This window comes from Syngnathus acus, chromosome 23 (assembly GCF_901709675.1).
Source record: "Syngnathus acus chromosome 23, fSynAcu1.2, whole genome shotgun sequence".
NCBI lineage: Eukaryota > Metazoa > Chordata > Actinopteri > Syngnathiformes > Syngnathidae > Syngnathus > Syngnathus acus.
The window spans coordinates 3230244-3250878 of record NC_051107.1 but is presented as its reverse complement, the minus strand read 5'-3'; the positions used below and the strand labels follow the sequence as shown (position 1 = coordinate 3250878).

Here is a 20635-nt window from a genome sequence, read left to right as displayed (position 1 = left end):
AGCAGACAGCCGACCACATCATCAACACCTGCCCCCTGTATAGACCACCCTCGGAGGCCGGCCTCTTTGACCTGGGACCAGAGATGCTGGCTCCACGACACCTCCGAAGTCCCGTTGTCCCAATCAAACCTTTTAACTCCGGAGTTGCTCTTCCTTTACTGATGACCTCCTGCTTCGACGGAAAATAAATCGTTGAAAATCGTTTAGATATGTAATACTCCATTGTAAAACGAAATGTAAAAACGTAAGACAAAAACCCGAATGAAAAACGAAACAGATGCTCCTCAGTTGTTTGAACAGGAGATCTCTTATTCTACAGGTAGGCGCATGAAGCATCCCGGGATCACTAGCACCCCCTGCCGTAAGGCTGGAGAACTTTTTTTCGTAGCCTTCGTAAGGTCTCTTTTAAAGCCGTTTTCTTCATCTAAAGAAACACGACGTTACAGACAGATGACAAAAAACACAAAATATTATATACACCAGCTTAACTACGGAAATTAGTTAATATAGCCACAGTGTTTGAACACTTAGCCGTGTGATTACGCAATCCTCGGAGGAGGCTCGACAGGAAGTTGGCTCCTCCGAGCGAATCGTCTTCGGTTTTAAAATAGCTATAAAAATTCAGCGATTTTGGTTCAAAATGATACAAAACTATTGGAATTAAAAGGAAAATGACTTTATAATAAAAATAATTGAATTTGGTTTTCCCCTTTTCATGATGGCAGGGGAGGCGAAGCCTCCTCTGACCGCACGTCCCTGGTAGGAATCATGACATCATTTACAATTACCAGGAAAATATCATTTTATAGTTGTGTTTTAAAGTACTTTTTAGTAAAAACGAACACATTGTGTCGGTATTATTTGGCCAGGTAAATAAAAATCATCAAAAGGGAAGGACTCGTCCACCTTCGTAAAAGCAGGATATAAAACGACTAATTTCAAAACAAAATATCATCGTGACGAACTAATGATAAGATAACTCACTTACTGTTCAAAAAAAAACTTTGAAAATGATCATTTTTACATTAAACTACATTACATTACATTAAACACGGAAAAAACGGAAATTCAATGGAACAGGGGTTCAAGTGGAAGCCAAATTTACAAACATTTCTTTTGTATGCTTTAATTCTGAAAGTACATAACCGGAACTCACAAAGATTATTGTCATTATAGCAATTGAGAATCTGACACATCTGAGCTGGTGTAGCAGCATCTAGCAAGTTGTCTTAATGTGTTTTATTCGATGCTTAAACAATTCTATATGCACATATATACATATATATATCTATATTTGTACCATGGGGATAGTAGGTGATAATAACTACGCTCTCCTGTGAATATTAAACGTCGTAGTGAATATTAAATGTCGGCTAAATGGCACTCGTCTGACAAACCCTCCTTGAGAAAGACGCGGATTTAAGAAGCATTTTCTTCTTACAGGCCATTTTCGTCATGGGTGAGTACAAAATATGTCAAATAAGGCACAGTTGTAAGTGTTTTCAAGCAGCTGTCATACATAAAGACAGCTAGCTGTGCTAATGTTTACGCTGGAATCACCTCTGCAGAAGACGAGCAGACTGTACGATTATGTAATAATTTAGGTTAACAGTGCATCACTTGGTTTGTATGAGGACATTTTTTTTTAATGTTTTGTTCGGCTTGACTTCCCACGCACAATTGAGTCCTGCGGTGCTATGTTACCACTTTCACTTGTCTAGAGCAGCCTGCGAATGCGAGACAGGCAAAATGCATTTATGTAACGCCACTCAACGGTGAATTGAAACTCGTCTAGTGCACCATAAAAGCAGAGATAAAGTGTCAAATATTTTGTCCACCTGTAAATCAATTATGCATATTTTCAATTCAGTCATATAAGAGAAAACTTAATTAATTCATCACCCATAGATTGAATTTGAATCTCATGAGCTGCAACTGTTAAAAGTTAAATACAACTGAACTGGAATTAGCAAATGTTCTAGCTGCCGCAATGTAATGCAGTTTGGGTTAAGACTGTTGGTCCAATGTTCCATTTCAATTGGCATATATCCACATGGTTGTATTTGCATAGGTAAATTGATGGCTGGTCTATTTTGTACATTCAACGCTCCCCCCCCCCCCCCCAATTCAACACATTTGCATTGTTAATGGACGCTTATTCCCGACTTTCCATGCCAAATTAGCATTGAGAGCCAACAAGCAATTTGCCAGGCAAATGGAGCTTCCATTCTCTTCCCTTTTCGAGTGGCGCTTCAATCTGGTAACAATGAAGTGTGTGCGGCTGTTGTACAGTGAAGCCTAGAATATTTTCTATTGTTTAACATACAAGAAGCATGGTTTTTAAAATAGCTATCGTATTACAAAACCTGGGCATCGTGATCAGAGACTGTCACGTTCTCTTGACGTGTATTTCTACTTGGGGAAGTTACAAACAGGAAATTATATTAATATCCTCATGACACTGTCTGTACAAATGCACACAGACGGGTTGAAAATGAACCCAGTGAGATTCCATACGATGGCAAAGTCGGCTCCCCACTATCGACTAACACTCGGTTGGTTCCCGTTTAGGTTAGCATCGAGTACGAGTTGGCGGGTACCGACAGTTGCAGTCTGCTTTATAGTTCCTTATTTTTATTCAAGTAAATGCAAATGCAGGTAAACCAATATAAGAACTTGCATAACCACCGCACACAGGGGGCGCTCTCTGATTGTCTCCTGCAGACGCTGGCAGCCTTGCAGCACCAGCCTACATTTTATAGGAGGCGGATGAAAATATGGTGATGTCATCTCAATGTCTCTCTCCCCCTCTCTCTCTCTTTCTCTCTCTCTCTCTCTCTCTCTCCCTCTGTATCTTTTCCTCCTAGCAGAGTCTGTGTTTTAAATATTATGGTGCTTCTGCTGCCTGAGCTGCACGAGGTAGGTTCCCTCTCTCTCTCTCACCCACGTGCATGCCGCGTTTGTAGTCCGGGATTCATCTGTTGTGTCGAATAGCTTTGAAATAACTCCACAGTTTGGTTAGCATGACCGCTAACCAACGCTAATGCGAGTTGACACCCGTCACCGTTTACTATTTTGGAATAAGAAATGCATCTTCGAATGTGTCAACATCTGTCGGCACCTGTGTTTGCTCTCCTGCGCTCTCTTCTGTTGTTACGTAAGAGGTATCGCTCTCTTGCACACACACACAGAAACATTCAAATCAGTCAGCGTGCGTCACGGCACATTTTTTACCGCACATCCTCTGTAGTAGCCGAGTTCCCCGTCCTCTAAATGCCCACAGTCACCGTGCAAAAAAAAAAACCCGTTGCATTGTTTCGCCGCTAAGAGGATTGAATACGTGTTTGAGGTCATCACAGTCTCCTTGACACCTCGCCGGGTTCGGTACTTCGGTTCTTGCTACCCGGCTCATCAGCATTCCCGTCCCGTGTGCGGCTCCGGGCGGATCGAGTGTCACTCTCCTAAGTATTGTGTGATTTGGGATAGCACAAGGTGACACTGTGCCGATGAAACATTAACATAATTCTTGTCACAGTCATTTAGGGGGAAAACTCTTGATAACATCTGAGATCAAATCGCAATGCGTGTCTTGAAACTTCATTGAAAGCCTAAACGGTCATTTCTTCTGTCGCGTCGCTGATTGCTTCTGTTTTGTCAGCGGGAAAATATTGTCACGTCTCTGCTAAATATCACGCTGTGATGATTCGAAACGAAGTTTGGTTCCATTTAGCTGAAAGAAGGCTATTAGACGTTTTGCACTCATGTCTGGGGAATGTACAATTTTTGGCAAAAAAAAAAAAGCGAAGCGTGGAGAGTCTTTCTGGTCTTTCCCCTCCTCAATAACATTCTTTCTTCCCTGACCTACATGGACTGTTGCGTTTCCTTTCCCTCAAGCACATGCGAAACTGGGACAGTCGCATGATTTAAGTGGACCAACCAGTGTAAATTACCCGTTGCCGCATGTGACCAATTGTGGCACGTTTTGTACCGAACCCGAGTCGGCATGGTCCACTGAATAGGCAAAGTGGCGTCCAGTGGTAATAGCCAAGGGTTAAACACAACGACACGCCTCGATGCTTCTATAGGGGAATCAAGCTCAAGGCAAATAGGGGGGAAAGAAAATCGAGATTTCCGGGGGACCAGCCGACAGATCTTAACAATGGTGTTTATTGAAAGTCTCCACGTTGACAGTTGCTGCTGTAATCATTTCCTTTTGTATTGCTTCACTCTCCTGACAGATATGCACTTATCTGAGCAGCGCTGACAGGCCCCCCGGCTCAGCTTGAACATGACCATGAAGTCTTCTTCCGAGTCCCAACAGGAGACCGAGAGCACTTTGGTGAGTCCAGACACTATCATGTACATGATTTATTTTTTGTATCACCATTGCGGTAAATCTGAGTCACGACACAGTTGGCGTTTGCCTCAATCATGTGTTTTCCCCCCCAGATAAATTTATGAAAGAGCATAACTCACAATCTATTTCAAGCGCTTCCATAAAGTCTGTAATGTGACTGATGGGAGCTGGAGTCAGCAGCAGCAGTGCCACTTGTATTTCAGCTCCCATGTTTGCCGTTCTGTCCTTTCATTTCACCTCCACCGTAATCCCCCTGTAGCTTTTTTTTTTTCTTCTCCCAGTGAGTGGGAGTGCAATTATAATTGCCGATAGCTTGATAACATCAATGCATCGCTCGCTCTCTCAAGCCATCACACAAAAAAATACACTGTGGGATTATTGGGCTGCAGACCCTTTCTCAGCGTGGCATGAATAATTATTAACACCCTTTTTTTTTTTTTAAGTGTCTGCATAGTTAAGCCGCTAATGACTAAAGGCTTCTGAAAGTCAAATCGGCAATGAACTGTTTCTTTTGATCGCTGACCTTTTTAAGAATTTTATCAGAGTGCCAAGGGATGCCCGTGTGCGCTAGCGTGTCATAACCGAAACGCTCATTACGATTCGCGGCAGTACGAGATGAAGACCGCATTGCCGCCGCCTCGCTGCTTTCTTAATGGGGTCCGGCTGTGGAAATGATGGGCTCTTGAAAAAAAAAAGAGAGCTTCTGGGAATTAGGCCAGGTTGCCTTCACACACGGACATCCACAGTTAGACCTTATGGATTTATTGACGCTGCAATGAGAAGGAAGATTTCGCCATTGGTACAAAAAACATGCACGTGTGTGCTCTGCCTAAAAAGTCAGCCATTAAAGCGTCCCGTTTACCAAAAGACCTATTTGAATGAATTGCCTTCAATTCTTAACAATAACAACCAAGTCACTTTTAATGTTTGCTAGCTCAATGCTAACGCTACGCAAAAAAATGTGCTAAACAGGCTAACGTTTTTTTGTTTTTAGCCGTTGTTTGTGTGTCTGTTGGGTAAATAGTACACAGAACCACACACCCAGCAAAACACTTTTTGACAACTTATGTTTAGCTACAATCTAAAATAGTTGGGTTGGTGAACACTAGCCGAGTTCTTTCAAGCTTGCGTTCCATGCTAACCGCCGCCGGGTGGTCGCGCACGTGTCTTTCAGTGGCCTGATGCGCTTCGCTTTGGTTTATTGGTGCAGAAGGGCTTCAGTCAACATGAGCGCGACAAGGCCGTCCCCCAGGACGCATTAGCGCTCCGATAACTGCCTCCATACACAAGACAAGGTCTCAATTGTGGCTTCCACTTCAGCCCTTTATAAAACGCCCACTTCCTTGTTTCTGTGGCCGAGCGGCGCTCTGATGATTTGTATGATGATGGGGTTTTTTTTTTCTCGCTTCTTGAAAGAGGCAAGGTTAGTTTGTGATGTCATAAAGAATCCAATTAAAAATGGAAGTACAGGAACAGAGAGGCCCGGTAGTGGTTGTGTTAAAAGCGGGGGAAGAAGGCGGGGTGACGTTTAGTGAGGCTCCCTGCCTTGTCTCCTCCCTTCACTTGATGACGGAGCTCGGTCGTAGCGCGCCGCCACGGCAACAGCAGCAGCAGCAGCAAGCTCACCTCGCTCCGCACGGTACGCATTTCTCTTATCTGCCTCCAACGAGGGGGCCTTGGACAAAGTAGCAAACAGGAAATAGTGTGACGGACGTGTAGTCGTTTCATTTTCCTTCCGAGACCTCCCACTCAAAATCGTTTTTTTTGTGTGCGCTCCTTCTCGTAAATGTTGTAAATGCGACTTTGGTTGGTTGACAACTGCATACACGAGCGGTCATGCTGCTGCCGCTGCTCCTCCAAGGTTCTGAGCAATAAATTGACCCGATCAAGGCTATTGGCAGAAGGGACGTTTCTTAGGTGGCTTGACAGCTTGAGGAAGCGTTCATTTCCAGTACAGCTTTTAAAGAGGCAGACCCAGTCGCCAAACCTCTCATTACATTTTGGCAGTGATTCTTGTCATCTAAGAAGTGCAATATTTGATGTTCCAGAAGCTGTTTTTTTTTTCCTCTCTCTCAGGAGGACTTAGCAGAATTGTATTAGATTAAATAGCCCGGACTCCGGATCTACCGGCCGACAGAAAACATGCCCTCTCCTCAAGTCCCATGAGACTTTCGGGTTGAATGAAAACAAAACCACTTCTTGTAGTGTGGCAATGTAGACAAAGCTATGTTTGAGTAGCATGCTCATCTTTCTCGGGTGTTATGATGTCATGTGCTTAGATGCGATGCATGTTGGGACGCCGTCAATGGCTCACTTACAGATCTTGAGTCCATTTTCAGACACTTCCTGAGATGTCTTTAGAAAATATTACTCACAGGCATATATTATTTATCGTCTGTGAAATGATTAATGTCACTGCTTCGTTCTGAGCAGTTGTGACCGGCTTTATGTACCGTATACTGCCCCCTGGTGGCCGATTCCGTTCAATATTGTTTGCATGATCTCCCAACACAATTGAATTTTAAATTGCCTCACCAACATCGTAATCATTTCCGTCCCGCCAATGTCAAAAGAAAAAAAAAAACCCGGGGTCACTTTCATGCCTCCCACTCGCAGGGATGAAAGCAAATCAGTCGCCGCGTGAGGCCGCCCACATCATTTAACAACGCGCACTTGTCCCCGGTCTGAAGACAGACATGCTGAAACGCTATCGTCTAATGAAACGAAGCCTGCGTGGGCAAGAGTGTCAGGTTGATATCGTCCTTCGCACCAACCTCCGGGAGCTTCTATTGGAAAATGCCGAGGGAGGATGTTTAGTATCGCCTGATTGATTTGCTGTCAGTCAGGTCACAATAGGGACTCACATTGACCTGTACAAAAAAAATCATTTCACTGTCCCTCGCCATTTTTAATTGTGTCGTGTTTATGTTTGAGTTGAACTAATGTATTTTTTTTTTCTTTGTTTTGTTTGTCCTTTTTGCTTCTCCTCCCTGCTGTTGATCACCGCTGCACGCAAAACGGGCTGACAACACACGGAGGATTCCCTCCCGCTCTTTTAATCTTACTTTCCACTCCATTTGTCCCCTCTTCTGTTTCCCTGCCTTCTTTCCATCCTGCTCGTACCTTTCCCCCCCCCCCCCCCCCTTCACACCTGCTAGCACCCTGCAGAGTTGAGAGAGCCTCATGCCACCTCTGGTAAGCCGCTAACCTTAGATGCCGCAATTAATTGCTTAATGAGGGTGTGCACACTTGTGCAACCGACAGCTTCTTGACAAAGGCTGTTGTTTTTAATTGTGTACAAATCATGATAAATGTGTCTGCAGCAGCGGCCGTAGTGTCCGGTGATGACGCCGCCTATCTGACGCCAGGCAGGATGAGCCAGCGCCAGGTGAAGGAACGGGACAAGGACAAGGACAAGGAGGCGGGCCTCCAAACACCCAGCCGGGAACATCTCGCCTCTCCGTCTCCGCTTAGCCCGGGCATCAGCTACAGCCACGGTATAGTCGATACTTTTCTCTGCCTGCATAAATACGATTCATTGCATGTGAATCATCACTCATGATCTTTTATTTTTTTCTCACCACACAATTTTACTATTTTTTTTAATGAAATTATTAATCTATTACTAAAACTAATTAAGAAACTTCATTCAGAAATAGAATACAAAATATCATATAGCTGCTCTGACATGTAGCTTTATTTATGATCAAATAAGATAAAAATTAAATAAAAAAATCTATATTATATAGCTGCTATGACATGTAGCTTTATTTATGAAGTATTTAACCTTAAATAGATTTCAGTTTGGCGCCCAGCTGCTGGGGTTGTGCTTTTTTTTTTTTTATATATATAAACCTCCAGACACCCAGCACAGAAACAATGAGTCATTCATTCTCAAGTGGTTTACAAGGCCTCTTTGCTGCTCATTAAATTGTCCTCAGCCTTACCTTATAAGGTGCCTTTTTAAAACCGAATTAAACTGATTTATGATACTTTAGTTAAAAAAAAAAGAAACAGAGTTTCTCCACTGTGCCTTATATTGTTGTGTTAGTGCGCCCTCTTGTGGATCGCAAGTGGTGGTGGTTGTTTTTCACTGAAGTGCAAGATTCTTTTTTTTTTTTTCTTTTTTTTACCAGCGCAGTAAATGACTTGACATTAAAGTCGTGAATTTTCCCTAAAGTAAATATATATTAGATTAATAGTTGCATTTACTTTCATGTTCACGATTTAATAATAAGTGGAATTGTCGTGCTGAGGCATATGGCGGAAACGGACATGACTTGTGATGATCAAAGTGGCGAGTGGGTGTGTGCAAAATGTCCGCACATAGCTCGCACTCACCAGATGTCCCGAAATAATTATTCCGGCCTTGCTAATAAGCTTACTGACTCTTCTATGTAATGTTATGTTGGGTTAGCATTACAATGTGTTTAGTTTATCAACATATATTTACTGACATTTAATGAGAAAGTCAAATTATTTTTGACATCTGAATGACAGGCAATTATTATTTTGAAAAGGCTACTTTTTAATCCAATTTATTTTTTAAGCATGGTTAGTAGAATGATCAGCAGCGCGTCATCGGCCCAACTCTTCATGACTCAGCGAAGCAAAAATGAACCTTGAAAAGGCTGTTTGACGTAGCGATTGGGTGGCTGAAGAATACCCACGGAAAGCGTAAACGTCTCATGACGACAACAAAGGTAGCAGAAGAGCAGCTGGGGTCAGCGCGGATTTAAATTCAGCTTCTGGGATTACGGCCTGTTAGCAGGGCGCTGGTTCCATCGGAAGGCCGGTCTTATCCTCACCCTGGGCCAATCTGCTCGCTGTGTTGCTGCTTTAACCTACGACCTCAACAATAGAGCGCTCTTAAGAGGGACAAGCGGGCCACAGGGAAGCTAGTGGAAGTCGGTTTGACGCTACGATGGCTGCGGGAACTTGGCTACGCTCGGATGGCCGGAGGCTTGTCTGGGCTGACGCCGTGTGGATCTAAAGTAAGCCAATTTAGAAATGATTCCGACGTTTCAAACCGGAATGAAAGTCTGTTTCGTTTTATCCTCGCCTCTCGGTGTCCTCTCATGGCGGCGAATGAGTAGGAGGAGGCGCACTCGGTGTAATTAATCATGCCATGTTGTCACGCTTGCTGTTCCGTGAAGTGGGGGGGTCTAGGGTGAGATGACAGTATTAAAAAAGCTTCTTTGTTCCAAAGCTAATCCGGGGGTCTTAGCGTCCACCTGCAGCTTTTACTATCCGAGCAGACGTTACCTGCGTGTTTTGCTCAATCTTTGGCATTGACCTGTAATCCATCGGTCGCAGTGTCACGGTGAGGTCACTTATGAGCTTTTTACGCCGAGCCCTTTTTTTTAATTTTTTATCCATGTTATTTTTTTCACATAATCTGTTGGGCAAGAAAATGAATGGTAGACGTAAGATAAGGCTCCACCCCCGGCCCTCAGTTTTCCTCCCCTATCTGGAGGGGAGTGAGTAGGAGGGGGCAGTGAGGTACTTCCATTGCGCCGCGTGCCTCGTCGCTCACAGTCGAGCGAAGGCGAGCGAGAGAGAGGGAGGGGGGAGCAGTCAGCTGAGGCAAGCATCGAGGAAATACGGCACTCCACTCTGAGCTCTGTCTTCTCTTGTTTTGGGTGACTTGCCCGGCTCGCCGTAGGAGCACGACCCACCTCCCCCCGCCCTCCCATTCACCTTCTCGGGGTTTCGCAACCCCCCTCCCCCTTCCCTCCCCCCCGCTCGCCGAGGGATCGCCCGCCGGCCCCCATGATGAAGGAGGAGGGCCTGCTGGGGCGTCGCCGTTTCTCCACGTGCGGCGGCACGGCCTCGCTGCGACCCCCGCACCCGGACGGACGCAAACTCATCCGCAATGCCTCCTTCGGGGGTTATAACGAGCTGTCGCCCATTTCGCTGTCAGGTGGGTGTAGGTAGAGCTAGTCAGTCCGGCTTGTAGTTGTGCCTTGTGAGTGACACGTGTTTGTATTTTTTTTTCGTGATGCTGAGTCATTAGAGCAGGTGTAACTTGTGTCCGGTAGTTCCCGCTTGGTCCATTTGTGGCTTGAATGCATCCAATAATATCCGTCGAAGTAACTTGAGGCGAAACGGCTACTTTACAATCGTGCCGACGGGAAACGGGATCCTCTGTTATTGCCATGGCAACCGCCCGATGTGCTTTGTATTGACCAAAGCGGCTATGGAGGTGAAGCCTCGTAAAATATGTTGACACTTTGGCTTAAGGGAATTCCGTCATTTGCTTTTGGATCGCTAGCAGGCGGCGTTTCTTCGAACCGCCGACGCGAATTGCTCTCATTGCTCCGTCGTATTGTTTTGTCTGTGCAAATGTAGTTTTGTTGAAGGCCGATTGCAATTTGTGGGTGAGTCACCTTTGTTGATAGGCAGACTGAAAATCAATGGTCGCTCAACATTGATTGTTCCTTAGAGAGGCTATTTAACCTTTTGATGCGCAACATATCAAATATCATCATATCAAATGGCCCGTATTTATTTCCCCGGTTATTTCATGCTGGCTGAGGTTTTATTTTCTCATTTTAGGGTTTAATACCCCCAAGTAGTCTTTAAAACCTTTTTTCCTGATTCCTATTGATCATTATTTTTTTTTTTTCTATTCATATTTTATTTCATAAAAATCACTTGTGTTTCGACGGCAGCAGAAATAAACCATTTAAATCTGCCAAGTTATTTTTATGCTGTATGATCACACACACGAAAAAATATCTCTTGAAAATGAAAAGGAGTTCAAATCTGTCCAAAGTATCTCTTGATCTTTTGAATACTTAACCACACACAGCGAGAGTTTGTTTTAATTTTCCCTTTAGTGGAGCTGGCATGTTTCTTTTTTCTTTTTTTCTAGCCCCAAGACATCTGCCAAAATAATAATGAGGCAGTTGGCAAAAATCCCACACAAGGCAAATTGCTGTCAATCTGTTCCTTAAAAATCTGTTGTTTTTTTTCTTTGCCTCACCGCTTTGTCACGTAACGCTCTGACTTTCAACCAATCGCCAGTATCCCCTTCAAAAAGGACAAATACGAGTAAACAAAGAAAAGCCAGTCAGGCATCTGAGAGAGCCTGATTGCAAATTGATGACGCTTGGTGCTCTGCAGCATCCTTGACAGCATCATGCCGCAGTATTACAAGACAAAAACTTCCAACTGCCCCTCATGCCCCACTGTGCGTATTGAATATGGAGGAAGAAGATGCTGAGTCATGCCATAAGTGCCTGAATTGCCTTTGACGTCTTTAGAGGTTGGCATGGGGATGTGCGTCAAGTGGGTGCAGATGGTCTGGAGGGATTTAAACTCGTGTGAAAACAATTTTTTTTTTTTGCCATTACATGCATCACAACCAATATTACCACATTGTAACAATGACGCAGTTTGATTGAATTCAGTGGTTTCTTTTACCGACCACTAGGGGGAGCCCTTGTTAGTAATTACTGTCATTGACGATTCCTGTTAGCGTAGCTTGACTTTTTTTGTCGTTTTGCCGTAGGTTTCGAGAGAGGGAAGGAGGACCTTTTGTCGTTGCCTTTGAAAGAGGACTCGCTTTCCATATCCAAGAGTAAGGTAATGAAAGTTTGTTTAGCCTCTTTTGCTGTTATGGAACTTTCCGCATTCCTTCTTACGCCGGTATTTATTTTTAGCTTTCTTTAACCCGACTTAATGATCCTTTCTCATCCGCGTCTGGCTCGAGATGACTCCCGGATTGATTTGCGTAGCTCGCTGCCAGACGTATTCCCACACCGACAGGAGGCCTTTGATTGGCTTGATTCAACTCGTGTGCTAATTTTAGGCTTCGGTGAAAAGCCTTTACGAGGAAGGCGAAGAGTACAGATTGAAAATTAAATGGCGCTTTGAAATTGGATATTCTCGAAAGCAATACGTGAAGTCGTGTTATTTCATTTGAATAATTCCTTATTGATTGTTCGCAGTCGGAGACCAAGCTGTACAATGGCTCAGACAAGGACGTGTCTGCGTCTGGAGGCAAGCTCACCAAGAAGGAGTCCCTCAAGGTAAAAAAAAAAAAAAAACCAACAACACACCCTTTAAATCAGCTTACACATTGTTTATGCAAACATGCTTAAGACGTCAGTCTGTTATGTACAGCCTGATGTCATACTAGATTGACATTGTAGAAACAAGTTTCCCTATTAAGCAGGTAAATTATGACGTAATTTGATTACATTTTGTAGCTTATGGAAAGTGTGATGATGCTGTCTTTAGGTCCAAAAGAAAAATTACAGGGAAGAGAAGAAAAGGGCAACAAAAGAGCTGCTCAGCACCATCACGGATCCTTCGGTCATTGTCATGGCCGACTGGCTGAAGGTAAGTAAGCCATACTTATTTTTTTGATTCTATTAAAAAAAAATGAGAAAATAGTCTAGACAATAAAAAAAGGAATAAAAGTAACTTATTTCATTTTATTTATATTATTTTTATTCTATTTATTTTAATTTAATTTATTTATGTATTTTAATTAGATCCGGGGAACGCTGAAGAGCTGGACCAAGCTGTGGTGCGTGCTCAAACCGGGCGTCCTGCTCATTTACAAGACCCACAAGAACGGCCAGTGGGTCGGCACGGTGCTGCTCAACGCCTGCGAGCTCATCGAGCGACCCTCCAAGAAGGACGGCTTCTGCTTCAAGCTATTTCACCCCCTCGAGCAGTCCATCTGGGCCGTCAAGGTCAGAATATGTCGAGGCAACCCAGAAAATTGATTTGTTTTTCCCTGATTCATTTTTTTTTTTTATATTGTACTTTGCGGTCACAATTTAATATAATTTGTTAGAATTTTAAATCTGAGTTGCTTTGTCGAAGCCTCGTGACCCAAGCTGAAATCCGAAATGATCCTTTTAAAAATGTGACACATGACAAAGGACGACCTCATAAAACCATCCCGGATTATTACTCAGTCATAATGGCAGGATAAGAATAACGTGAGCGGTTTAAATGCAAAATGCTCTTTTCGCCCAACACAAAATCCTTTTGTTTCCCTTTCGATGAATTAAACAGGATGTGAATGGCAAGTGCAAAATGAAGGACGCATCTGAGCGGAAAAAAAAAAAAAAAACACGCGCACAAAGCATCCATTCCACTTCAACCACACTTGTGAAAACACTCGAGCCATTCAGTTTGTGTCAGGCTCTCCACTATCAAAACATGTGCATGACTGGCTTTCAAATTAGTGCGTGTAAATAATTCAAGGTCCTTTCAGGGTCCCAAAGGGGAAGCGGTGGGCTCCATCACTCAGCCTTTACCCAGCAGCCACCTCATCTTCCGTGCGGCTTCAGAGTCCGATGGTAAGGTGCATTTCTGTCATCGTCAAATCCGTATGTGTTATACTGCCGCCTGGTGGTCAATATGTGCACATCAGGAGGAGCAGTCATTTTTTTAATGACAAAAAAAAAAAAAGATTTGAGATACAAGTGATTTTAAATTCAACTGGGAAGTCAATGTGAAACTAATGTAATGCTCGGCAACAATCCCCAAATGTGATTCGTCTCTCCCCAAGGTGCTAAAATATACAAATGGAGTTCGCACATTGTGTAACTGTCCTTGGTGCTGAAAGATCGTGCCGGTTGTGTCCATGATACTGAAACGTGAAAATGGCTGTTAATCAACTCAGAGCGTTAATGAGATGGGAAATATGACAAGAGAATTATCTGGTTGCATAAGTCCGCACACCCTTATATATACAGTATGTATGGTTGTTGTTTTTTTTTAGGTCGTTGCTGGATGGACGCCCTGGAACTGGCCCTGAAGTGCTCCAGCCTGCTGAAACGAACCATGATCCGCGAAGGCAAGGAAGATATCAGCACGCTGGCATCTGGAGGAGAACATTCCCTCAACTTCTACAGCCTCCTACGTGCCCACAACATCCATGGATTCCAGTAAGTCCAAAGAAATATCTCAATCGATTTTTGTTGATTAATTCCTGTGCCTTATTTTTATCGTCTAGGTTTAACGACAGCGACCATTTGAAGGACCCGGATCTCTACTCGGATAAGTCTGACCGGGAGGGGGAACCGGACCACGAAGAGTCGGACCCGGAAGGCTTGGAGAAGAGCGAGGAGAGCGACAGCGACACATCGGAGCGACAGGACGACTCGTACGTGGACATGGACCCCAACGAGCACGTGCGGGAAACGTCCTACTTGGAGCAATCTCACGAGGAACTTGGCGAGGTGATAAATGTTCTCCGGCAAGAGCTGCTGTTGGATTGACACTTAGCCATGAATTCCTCCGACTGTGTTTTGCCAGGCGGGCGAGGCTGCCCAGACGGAGACGGTGTCAGAGGAGAACAAGTCCCTCATTTGGACTCTCCTGAAACAAGTGCGACCGGGAATGGATCTGTCCAAGGTGGTCCTGCCCACGTTCATCCTAGAGCCGAGGTCGTTCCTGGATAAACTCTCCGACTACTACTACCACGCTGACTTCCTGTCCGAGTAAGAGCTTCCCAGGATTTATTTCTCGGTTGTTTGTTTTTGGTGTTTCATCTATTTTCTGTTTATTTCCACACTCAGGGCTGCGGTGGAGGAGAACGCCTACAACCGGATGAAGAAAGTGGTCAAGTGGTACATCTCCGGGTTCTACAAAAAGCCCAAGGTGCGGATTTTGAGCACAATGACATTAGGAATTGAATCGAGTCTAAGATGCTTTTAAACTGGCAGGGCTTGAAGAAGCCTTACAACCCCATTATCGGCGAAACCTACCGCTGCATGTGGCTCCACCAAAAGACCAACAGCAAGACCTTCTACATCGCAGAACAGGTAACGGCACCAAAAATGCACTGCCCCCTATATGTCAACATTGGAACTTCAACTTGATTTCTTTTGATTTCATATTTCATTGGCATCGAATCTTTCACTGCATCACTTCTGCTCAGGTATCCCATCATCCTCCTGTGTCAGCCTTTTATGTCAGCAACAGGAAGGATGGATTCTGCCTCAGTGGAAGCATCCTTGCCAAGTCCAAGTTCTACGGTATGCAACTTTTACCATTAAAGAGAAAGTTAGCGATTGAAATGTCTTTACCGTTCACCTTTTTTTTTTATAGGAAACTCTTTGTCGGCCATATTGGACGGCGAGGCTCGACTCACTTTCCTCAACCGTGGAGAGGACTATGTGATGAACATGCCTTACGCTCACTGTAAAGGTCCGTGTGTGCCCACATGAAAGATTTATCACGGTTATTGATCGCTCACATCCTTCAAAGCACTTCAAATGGAATTGTGCCCTTTTTCCCCCCATTTTCTTTTTTTTTTTTGTGCTATGCTAGGCATCCTGTATGGCACCATGACTTTGGAGCTAGGTGGTCAGATCACCGTTGCGTGTGAGAAGACGGGCTACAGTTCGCAGTTGGAGTTCAAACTCAAGGTGAGACGACAAAGAAGATGGTTTTAGGGAACGTTTCATTTCATTTTGGATTGAAACATTTCAACTGACATACTTCACAGCCATTCCTGGGAAGCAGTGACAGTGTCAACCAGATCTCCGGAAAGATCAAACTGGGGAAGGAAGTGCTGGCAACTCTCGAGGGACACTGGGTAAGATTCCTCATGACTATGCGGAGGACTTAGAAATAAAGATAAATGCAATTAATTGCAAACATTATGAAAAAGTAGCCCCCTAGTGGTGGAAAGTAGCAATTACAGGAGGTTTTTTTGCAAGCTAATTGCTGGGCCGCTAATTATTGTGACGACGCCCTCTGCTAGGACAGCGAGATCTTCATCAACGACAAGAAGACTGGAACGGTGGACACGTTCTGGAACCCAACACCGGAGCTGAGGCAGAGCCGACTCACACGCTGCACCGTCCCGCCCGAGGAGCAGGGCGAGTTTGAATCGGAGCGGTGAGGCTTTCTCATCACCAAAATGTATTTGGCGATTCAAAATCCAATGACCTCATTCTCTTTCCAGACTTTGGCAGCACGTGACGAGAGCCGTCAACAACAAGGACCAGACGGAGGCCACGAATGAAAAGTTCATCCTGGAGGAAAGTCAAAGGAAGTCGGCGCGGGAGAGGAAAGCCAAGTGCGAGGAATGGAACTCCACTCTGTTCGAGCAGGACCCCGTCACTGGAGAGTGGCATTATAAATATGCTGAGTCAGTGTCACACCGACTATCACATGACCACACGGCATATCGGCGCTCATCATCGCCGTCGTCCTCTTCCGCAGCACGAGGCCATGGGACCCCCTCAACGACCTGATCCAGTTTGAAAAAGACGGTTGTATCCAGACCAAGGTCCGACACCGCACCCCCATGGTACGTTCTGGCAGTCTTATTAGTCTGAGTAACCAGGGGTCGCGGAGGGACAATTTCAAGTGCCAGGTAGGTTTTTTTCCCCCCCGAAACATCTCGCCGCCTCAGCCATCATCTAAGCAGCTTTTTTTTTTTTTTTTTTTTGTCTTCATCACTTTTTTCTTTTTTATTCCATCGCCTCAATCCTACTGTTTTTGCCTTTTTTTTTTTTTTTTTCTTTGCCTTGTTCTGTCTTTGTCTTTCACAAAATGGAAGTTTGTTACTTCATCTGCTTTTTCTCTGGATGGAGCATAAACGCGTGCATTGATAACGTACTCGAGTACGCATATGTTGAAATCAGAAGAAAACCTTTGTGGCTAAAATTGATAAATGTGTGAGAGCCCCCACAATATTAGGAACACATCTGACATTCACTTCCCCCCCCCCCCTTTTTTTTTTTTTTTTAAACTTACAAATTACACACATGAAATTTGCACATTTGGTCCATCCGGATGCTTCTTTTTTTTTTTTTTCTTTTCCACCTTAACTTACTGCTGACATCTCTGCACCAGCCATCATGTTTGTGTGAATTGCATGTCATCTTTTTTCTTGTTCAATCTGTGCGCAGCTTTTGTAAATTCATCTGTTATAGGCAATGTTCCATATTTGCTAAACTCTTTATGCGCACGTGTGTGCGTCTTTGGTATGTATGTGTGTAGGTAACGGTGCCAAAGAGAAAACACAAGAGCGACAAGCCCAAAAGCCCAGAGAGCGGCTGTTCTTCACCCGAACTTGACCGCCAGGACTCCTCCGGAAGCGAACGTGAGACCCTTTCGTCATCGAAGCGCATCAGGTCCAAATTCAAACTTTTTTTTTCCGACGACAGGACACAAGAGCAAACACAACAGCCGTCTGCGTAAAAAAGGTGCTGACCTCAGCGAACTTCAAAGTGCCATTGAATCCATAAAGCAGACACAGCAGGACATCAACAGGTGAGATTCGGTGAGAGTCGACGTGCGGATCGGAAATGAATTCCTTGCGTTCTTAGGAGCATCAGCGTGTTAAGGGGTCGAACGGCAAGCCGGGCGGAGGGAACCTCCTTCTTGCAGCAGCGGGACTATTTCGTCATCGCTGCCCTCATCGTCCTGCAGGTGATCATCAACTACATCTTCAAGTAGCAGAGGCAAATCACAAACGCACTCCAGTGTCTGTAACAGACTCCATTTACTTTCCCCCCCATCCTCTTCAAGAATCAAATTCACCCAAAATTAGAAGACTTGGAATGTATTTTACTTCCGAGTTTTGAGCTTCTTAAAAAAAAGAAGCTAATATGCCCCAATCTGGCAGACTTGTATTTATTTCTTTTTTATTTCCGGGTTCATTCCGAAATGTCATAACAATTTCAAAGAGACTCTTGTAGACAAAGAGCGCAGCCTTTTTATTTCTGACAGGAATGGAACGACTCCATTTATTTTGAATGTCATCAACAAACTCTTGAGCCATGACTACTCTCCTCATGAAATGACCTTTCATGATTAGATAATATATTTTTTCTATTTTATTATTTAGTTGCGTCCAAAGTGGTCCAATCTGTATTTTTTTTGTTTGTTTTCTAAGCACTTGGAAAGTGACTCCAAAAAAGATATCATACACAGTTAAAAAATGTTTTATTGTGGGTGGCGTACAGCTAGAAAAGTGTGGTAAGCACTTTGTACAATATTTTATCTTCTGCACAAGCGCACTGGAAACGTCCAATGTTTTTCAAAATCGACTCCCGAGAACTGGCTCCGACTGCCCACGTTTTTTTTTTTTCCTTCTTCTTCTTAACTGAATCTACAATTTTAAGTGTTCTTAATAGTGCGAAGCTGGCAAAATGACTCGAATTAAGTGAGGCTTAACATTCTGGGACTCCATCTTAAAAACTGCCTTCCTGGATTTAACTGCGAGTTAAGACAAGTGTTGTAACATTCCTTAAGTGTGTGCATTTTACATTCAGTGTAAAGTTCAATTTTGGTGTTATATATATTTTTTATGCGAGAATAAGCAGTGTTTGGCTTAGCTTTACTTGTTTTAGCTCAGCTAGCCATTAGCTTACTTTTATTTAGCTCAACTGAGCTCCTCTAAATTTGGAAAAGTAGAGATAAATTTTGTGGGGTGAAATGGGGCTTTCTTTCTGTTAAATTTACACAATGATACCATTCAGTTATGTAGTTTATCTCAGCTTCTTTCAGTTTTTCAATTTCTTCATTTTTTTTCCAATTAAATTTAGCAAGCAGGTCGAAATAATCAAGTTCTAACTTTTTATTAACCGTATTGATTATTGCGCCGAAACAAACCTTGATCGCATTTTTTTTTTTTTTTTAAATCTCAATTTACGGTTTTTTAAACGTATAAATCAAGTGTTTTTCTTCACTCGTCGCTTCCAGTGCTTTTGTGCCACAGTGAATTCTAGATTAGACACTTAAATAAAGTAGCGAGAGGAGATCAAATCTTTTTACCTGTTACTACAATCACTTTAGTAAACAAAGAAAAAAAATCATTCCAAGCTTGCGTAAGTAGCAGCCAGTTTCGGTGTGTAGATAATTAGTTTGGTGTCCCGTTGACTGCGTGTATTACCTAGCAGGATTTCCTCGCAACAACAAAACATTTTCTACGCATCACAATGTGTCCTATACTAATATTACTGCCATTTATTGATTCATTAACATTTCATTCAATCGACAATTAAATTGGAATTGACCGCTGTTGGAGCTGCATATGTAAATCCAGTTTGAGTTCAATCTGGTTTCAATGTGTCATCTGGAACCACAGGAGGACCGCGGAGTTTGTCATTAGCCTTGTCGACGTTTACATATCCCGTTGCCTCCGCCGTCAGCAGACTGTTAAGCAAAGAAGAAAAAAATAACTAACTTTGGTAGCATTGTCAGGGAGGTGAGTTAACCCGGCTGGCCCGTGTGTGTGTACCCGTTCGTCTTCTTACCGTGCGTCCTCATTGCCTCGCTCATCTTAAAAGTTATCCAGATGTTCGAATGTGGAGAAATACCAGTGCCTTTTCCCCCCCCCCCCCCCAAAAGGGATGACGATGGAACAGGAATGTTCGTATTGAAAAGGTCACGCGTGGGAGTTATTGTAGTTTTGCAGAGCGGACGTGCCATACAAAGCCTTAGTAACGAACGTGACTCTGCAGAGCGCCTTGCCCAAAAGGCGTTGCCATGGTAACGCACTCACAGGTGTCCGGATACTGAACCCTGCGTAACGCCGCCACTCCTTGTCATCTCTTGTAGTCTTATTTATTCTTTTTATGTATTCCCGCTTAGATTTTTTGATGTTTTAGTTTTTTTTTATTGTTGTTTTACATGTCCTCGTCACTGTACTCACATAGCTTCATCAGCTAAAACTCACTCCACATACTGTGTACCTTAATGTGTGTATTGACTGACTGTATCCTCGAGGCACTGAACATAACATCCTGGACATTTGGGGTCTCATGTAATATACCACAGAATAATGATAATTAAAAAAAAATGAAAAAATGACATTTTTTGTGTTTTCTTGTGTATAATAGTTTTATGATTGTCCGTACAGGAAAATAAAATCATGGTAAGGACCTATATGTATGTATATATAGACAGCAATAATGTGTAAATTTTTCTGTATTGACCACTTGTAGTTAATTTATTTAAATTTGCCTTTGCAGAACTTGACTTGTTTCTGTATACTTTTGGCCGCTAGATGTCAGCAGAAACAAATGATTCACTGAGAGTCGGTTTATGAAGGTAAGCCATGAAAATATTCTTTAATAATTTGTGTCACATTATTTATGTCACATTATTATTCAAGGACAATAACTGTCTCACGCAGAAAATATCAGAAAAGTGGTTTCAAGGCCAATATTATGATAGCACTGATTGAAAAAGTTGAAGATAATGCTGAAATACCTGAAAAGTGTGTTACTGAAACTTTTATGTATTTTTTTTGTTTGTATTGATAATCCTGTGCTCTTTACCTTATTG

General features: G+C 43.4%; 1 protein-coding gene across 11 annotated transcripts; it reads left to right on the top strand.

The window, feature by feature from the left end:
* The first annotated feature begins 1162 nt into the window (after positions 1 to 1162).
* osbpl8 (oxysterol binding protein-like 8) lies at positions 1163 to 20147 on the top strand. 11 transcript variants are annotated; one of them, XM_037243531.1, is made up of 25 exons: positions 1163 to 1459; positions 2871 to 2919; positions 4239 to 4339; positions 7516 to 7552; positions 7681 to 7854; positions 11874 to 11947; positions 12313 to 12393; positions 12605 to 12706; positions 12862 to 13065; positions 13596 to 13680; positions 14106 to 14271; positions 14340 to 14565; positions 14642 to 14826; positions 14905 to 14986; positions 15052 to 15150; positions 15267 to 15363; positions 15437 to 15535; positions 15659 to 15756; positions 15837 to 15926; positions 16095 to 16231; positions 16299 to 16484; positions 16559 to 16712; positions 17342 to 17444; positions 17509 to 17614; positions 17671 to 20147. In XM_037243531.1, the coding sequence occupies exons 3-25, from the start codon at positions 4289 to 4291 to the stop codon at positions 17798 to 17800; spliced, it is 2766 nt and encodes a 921-aa protein (XP_037099426.1). In that variant the 5' UTR covers positions 1163 to 1459; positions 2871 to 2919; positions 4239 to 4288; the 3' UTR covers positions 17801 to 20147. The 11 variants fall into 11 exon arrangements, with proteins under 11 accessions (XP_037099426.1, XP_037099429.1, XP_037099430.1 ...); XM_037243534.1 differs by having other exon boundaries at positions 2868 to 2919; positions 7684 to 7854; XM_037243535.1 differs by having other exon boundaries at positions 2868 to 2919; positions 16559 to 16646.
* Positions 20148 to 20635: the final 488 nt, after the last annotated feature.